General features: G+C 37.3%; 1 protein-coding gene across 1 annotated transcript; it reads right to left on the bottom strand.

The window, feature by feature from the left end:
• Window positions 1–723: 723 nt before the first annotated feature.
• Window positions 724–1668, bottom strand: LOC138163524 (olfactory receptor 5D18-like). Its single transcript, XM_069090978.1, has one exon. It carries the CDS (start codon window positions 1666–1668, stop codon window positions 724–726), a length of 945 nt encoding a protein of 314 aa, XP_068947079.1.
• Between the last annotated feature and the right edge of the window lie 4373 nt (window positions 1669–6041).

Here is a 6041-nt window from a genome sequence, read left to right as displayed (position 1 = left end):
CATAAATGTGTTTACATATTATTGTTCTGCAGTCATTTCAATAACGTTCAACACTTCCCTACCACATTTGTGGTGTTCTTTGCAAAGATACTGAAGGGGTATGGCATTTCCTACTCCAGCTCATTTTACAGATGAGGAAACAGATGCAGAGTTAGGTGACTTGGTCAGGGTCACACAGCTAGCCATTCTTTTCAGTTATATTTCAACTCAGAACGTTGAGTTTTCCTGACTCCAGGGCCAGCCCTTTATCCACAACTCCATCTAGCACACACACACACACACACACACACACACACATACACACACACAAACACATGCACCCAAACACAAACACATTGTAGTATGTAGTATACATGAAAGATAATCTCAGAGGGCTCTTGTAATAAAGGGACATAAAATAATTTAGTTAAAGGGAGAGATTCTGTTTGCCTCTCTCTCCCTCTCTCTTTCATTGACTATGCCTAATTTTCTGCCTCTTTCTGTCTCTCTCTCTGTGTCTCTCTCACTCTGTCTCTCTCTTTTTCTGTCTCTCAGTCTCTGTCTCTCTCTGTATACCTCTCTGTCTCTTTCTTTGAGACCTAGAATTTCATAAGTTTGTAGAGATCCCCTAATAGTTAAACTCTTTCTCACAGTGCAATATAGCCATTGTTCTACACCTTACAGGCTTTCACAGATTTTGGATCCATCAAGGAGTTTATCTCAGACTCACAAAAACAAATAATTTTAGAAAGGAAATATCTTGGTGTCTATTAGTTTCCAGACAGCTTCTTTCACATCTTTGTTCCTCAGACTGTATATTAGGGGGTTCAACATGGGAATGACCACTATGTAAAAAACGGAAGACACTTTGACTGTGAGCCCTGAGATTTTAGAACTGGGGACACAATAGAGAAAGAGAAGGGGACCAAAGAAGATGAAGATGACAGTCAGGTGGGAGGTACAGGTGGAGAAGGCTTTCTTTCTCCCACTGGCTGACTGTATCTTTATGATGGTGACAAAAATTAAAATATAGGATGTGAGGATGGTTATGAGAGTGCTCAGGATGTTAAAATTAGCAAGGATGAAAAGAATCATTTCACTTAAGTGTCTGTCTGAACAGGAAGCATAGAGGATGACAGAATACTCACAGAGAAAATTATTAATGACTTTAGTCCCACAAAAAGACAACCTAAGGAGAGAGTAGGCAAATATTAGGGTAGAAGTTATTCCCCATACATATGCCCCAGTCACCAGCAGTGTGCATCGTTTCCGGGACATGGTAACCATGTATAGAAGAGGATCACAAATGGCCACAAAGCGGTCATAGGCCATTACTGCCAACAAGAAAGTTTCTGTCAACACACTGATAGCAGCAAAAAAGTACTGTGTGAAGCAGCTTCCAAAAGAAATCTTTCTGTCTTCCACAACTAGGATTTCTAAGAGCTTGGGTGTAACTTCAGTGGAGTAACAGAAGCCCACAAAAGACAAGTGACTCAGGAAAAAGTACATGGGGGTGTGGAGTTTGGGGTTGATCCTGATGATCATAATCATACCCAAATTTCCCACCACTGTGACCACATAGATAACCAGAAATAGAAGGAAGAGGGGAACTTGCAGAACTGGGTAGTCAGAGAATCCTAAGAGGATGAATATGACTGCAGCACTCTGATTTCGGTCTTCATTCACCATGGTTACTGTCAAAGAAAATTATAGGATTTCAGAGTTGGAAGATCTCAATCATGATATACAATACTAACATGAAAAATATTTCTTTATAAGAGACACACAATTGATTTAACCTAGCTTTTTGATTGATAATCTTCATCAAGGGGTAACTGAACAGTGTTCAGGAAAACCTATTTGATTTGGTTATCTCCTATTAAGATGGGCCTTAAAGAGACATTAATTCTAAATTTTCCTGCTTGTAATTCCTAAAGATTGCTTTCTATTTTCCTTTCTGGGACCAATCCCTCTTGGGTGGCTGCCACAGGATTTCACTCACAACATCTTAACATGCCAAATTTTATTCAATAATTCTAGTGATTCTTACTTTTGGATCAAAAAGAAACATCTATTTGAAATTTAACAACCTTTGCATCGCAACTTACACTTACTTCCTAGATTTACTATACATTATTCCCCTTCATCAACTCTATGCCCTAAACAAATTGGCATGATTGTTATTCCTCCCATATATTGCCTGTCTCAGAACCTTTGCATAGGTTGTTCTGTCCTCCCATAATGCACTGTCTTTTAAAGTTCACATTTGACTCAGATGCCACCTTCCCTCCACAAAATCGTCTTTCACAAACCTAGTAATTACTTTATGCATATACTTATATGTTATCTTCTATTCATCTTATTCCCCACATCATTTCCACATAAAACAAATATTTTTTATCCAATACTTTGATAAAATGTAATCTATAGAATTATTTTTTAATGTAATTAATTGATTGATTTACTTTTAGTTTATAGCAAATGTGGTTCAACAAATTTTTGAGTTCCAAATTTTTTCCCTCTCTCTCATGGCCCCACTCCCCCCTCCAGCTACAAGTATTCCTATATAGGTTCTATAAATACCATCACAGTCAACATTATTCAAGTTGTAACAAAGGTTTTTAACCAATGGAATGAAAAATGGGAAAGAAAGAACAAAACAGAAAGGGAAAGAGCAAGGAGTTTGCTTCAATCTGTATTCAGATTCCAAAAGTCTTTCTCTGGATGTGGATAGCCCTTTCCATCATGGGTGTTTTGGAGTTGTCTCATAGCCTTGCATTGCTGAGCTGAGCCCAGTCATTGAATTTAATCATCACAGATATGATGTGTTGTAATTATGTACAGTTTTCTACTGGTTCTGCTCCTCTCACTCAGCATCAATTTATATAAGTCTCTCCAGGTTATTATGAAGTTTGTCTGCTTCTCATGTCTTATGGTTCATAAGACATTCTATTACATTTTTGTATCACAACATGTTTAGCCATTCCCCAATTAATGGGCATGCCCTTGATTTCCAATCCTTTGCCACTTCAAAAAGATTTGCTATAAATGTATTTTTCCATACTGGTCCTTTTCCCACTTGCCTGATCTCTTTGGGATAGACAATAGAAATACACATGGAATTTTTTTATCAATCAATTTAGTTTTCCTTATTTTTCATTTTTTTTTTTTTGCTACACCAATATTTTCATCTCTGTAGGGAATTCTGGGCATGGAAATTTCATCATTATAATCATGAAACTTATATGTATCACAGACTGAATTAAGTCCTTTTTCCATTGTATCATATTGTCTCTCATAAACTTGGAAACCTTGTTAAAAAATAACAGCAGGATTAAAAGTTACTGAGTTTTTTTTTTTCCCATGAAGAATCTTTAGATTTTTGTGCTTACTGCTTCCTTTTTTGTGATGCTAATTAACAATCCTTAAATTGTATTTCCACTCACATAGCCACCAACACTGTTCAGATCCTCATCATCTCTCATCTAGTGTGCTGGAGTAGACAGCTAAATTGTGGTCTAATTTCTAGCCTCCTCTCCATTCAATCCATCTTCTGTGCAAGCTGCCAAAATGGTTTCCTGAAAGAATAAGTCTGATTATGTAATATTTGTGCTAATTCTCCTTCAGATTCTCCTGTTGCCTCTAGAATCAAATTAAAACTACTCTGCCTCGTCCCTTCTGCCTTTGCCTACCCTCCTCTCCTCTTCTTTTCTCTGCTTTTTACTTCTCCCTTCCCCTTTTCTTTTATCCTCTCCTCTTCTCCCCATTCCCTCCATTCCTTTCTCTTTTTCTGTCCCTCTTCCCTTCATTCCTCCTCTATGTTCTCTTATTTTGAATCCAAAATGGATAAGAGGCTTGAAGACAAGTATATTTTACTGGATGGAATACTTCCATTGTGGGTGAAAAGATATGTGCCAACAAGTAGTATGGCATCAAGAGAAATGATCCTCTGTGAAATGGGGCGATTTTGAAGAAAATTCTGTAAATTTCTATATTTTTAGCTCATTGTCACATGCAAAAAAGAAGACTCTCTTTGGTATATCCAAATACTTTTAACACTGGGAGTTAATTAATGTTGTTGGTTTTCATTGTCCTCTGTTTTTTAAGAGGACCATGACATAAGTGAAATGATGACATGATTTGCAGTAGACCTTGAGTTTAGTGAGAGAGCGCTGTTCAAGGTCACTTGCCTCACTTTCTCCTCCAGAGCCATCTGGTTCCAGTGACCAGATATTCATCAGGATGACTGGATATCGCCCAGGATGCAATGGGAGACCCCAGCCCTTTCAGTCTGACGTCTTTACAGGTACTCTGAGTGACATAAGGCCCATTCAGTGAATTTTTATTCCATGTCCCACCACCTCCCACAATCCTTGGTCATGCATTAGAAGGAACTTCATTTTCTTTGTAGGTTACCCTGCTACCATCAGGGGAAGAGTCAGCATAGAAAGTCTACAAACCCTGAATGGGAATACCTCTGCCATTCTGATAGGGAGTTGTATTGATAAAAAGAATTTTATAAATGCTTATATAGAAGACCTAGTCATTAACAGGAGAAAGGAATTCAAATTAGTCAATTTCTAATACATTTCAACAATAGATCAGGATTCTTAGGAGGTAATTTTAAGGAATTAAATTTTTTTTCAAAAAATGGATTTGGAGGTTGACAATACAAATTCAAGTACTGAGTCTTCCAGGTACTTCGTGGTTGTTTGTCATTGCTTTCCCTCAGTTTGTTATTCAATTTTAGTAATTTTTATATATTTAAATTAATTTGTTAGTTACTGGAGAGACACATATTTTTCCTGCAGTCTAAATGGAAGTGGAGGGGAGATGAGAGGATTTCCATTTGATTCTAGATAGGGAGACTATGTAAGACAATTAGCAGAGGGAGGTATATGTAATCCTATACTTTATATTCAAAATGAGAAAGTTCATTACATATGTGGTGTCCTGAGTTCAAAGGTCTCTTAACATTAAAATTACATATTGTAACAAACAAAATTTACGTCAAAATCTACATGTTTCTTTGACAATATGTGTTTCATTTTATGAGCCCCATTAAAAGAAGAGGGTGCACAATCCTTCCTAGTTCTTATAGGTGCCAAGAAATTGTCTGGCATAGAAAGGTAAGGGCATAACACTTAATTACAAACCTCAGAAAACCTATTAGAGCAAACTTGATTTTCTCTGGTGTTAGCGGAAAGGAGAAAAATGGGGAACCCCACATCCCAATAACTTAGAGGTTGATATGAGCCTGGTAGGAGAATCAAATACCACCTCTTTTAGCCAGTATCCTGCTGTCATGGGATATCTCCTTTCCTGCCTTTACTTCTTTAGCCCATCCCCTGGATTACAAACCCTATACCCCAGAGTTAAGGCTGATTCATTTAATTTCTGTACAATTGTTTATACATTACACTCTGGGCCTTTCACTGATGCTGGCTGCTTTGGAATTTTGTCCTTTAATAGTATATCGCATCTCCCTCACTAGACACTAAGAAACTTGAGTTCAGGGTCTGTTTTCAGTGACTCTGTTTCCTAGGGCATAATAAAGTTATTTATATTAATAGGTGTACCATATTTTTCCACTCATGATGATGCTGACATGAACAATGTGGTCCACTCTAAATTATACTCATTCTTGGTCTATAAACTCCTCCTTAATTGATCTGTATAATCTTTGCAGATAATATTGGATTTGACATGAATTGCAGAGGGAATTTGTTGTTTTTTGTGGCACCAATGAGAAAGGTATGCATGTAAATTTACTTACCAGAAGATGAATATTTCAAAGCAATTTATTTCTTAGCTATAAATTGGTAGGAGCAATATACCTGATGATGAAAAACAAATGCTTCTATGATGCTCTAGTACTCAAGAAAAGAGTAGAACCACAGATTTAAGCCAGCAGTGGGCACACATGACAGCTGATCATATCAAACAAGAAAAACGTTCGTAGACAGGGCAAGGAGCATAGTGTTCTCTTCATTTCATACTGGTGCTCTGAGTAGGCAGAGAGAGAGAGAGAGAGAGAGAGAGAGAGAGAGAGAGAGAGAGAG

The sequence above is a fragment of the Petaurus breviceps genome, unplaced genomic scaffold, assembly GCF_028583685.1.
Source record: "Petaurus breviceps papuanus isolate PSGF00001 unplaced genomic scaffold, PetGlider_PUasm1.0 188, whole genome shotgun sequence".
NCBI classification, from domain to species: domain Eukaryota; kingdom Metazoa; phylum Chordata; class Mammalia; order Diprotodontia; family Petauridae; genus Petaurus; species Petaurus breviceps.
The sequence above is the reverse complement of the archived record's forward strand: the minus strand, read 5'-3'. Positions and strand labels throughout refer to the sequence as shown.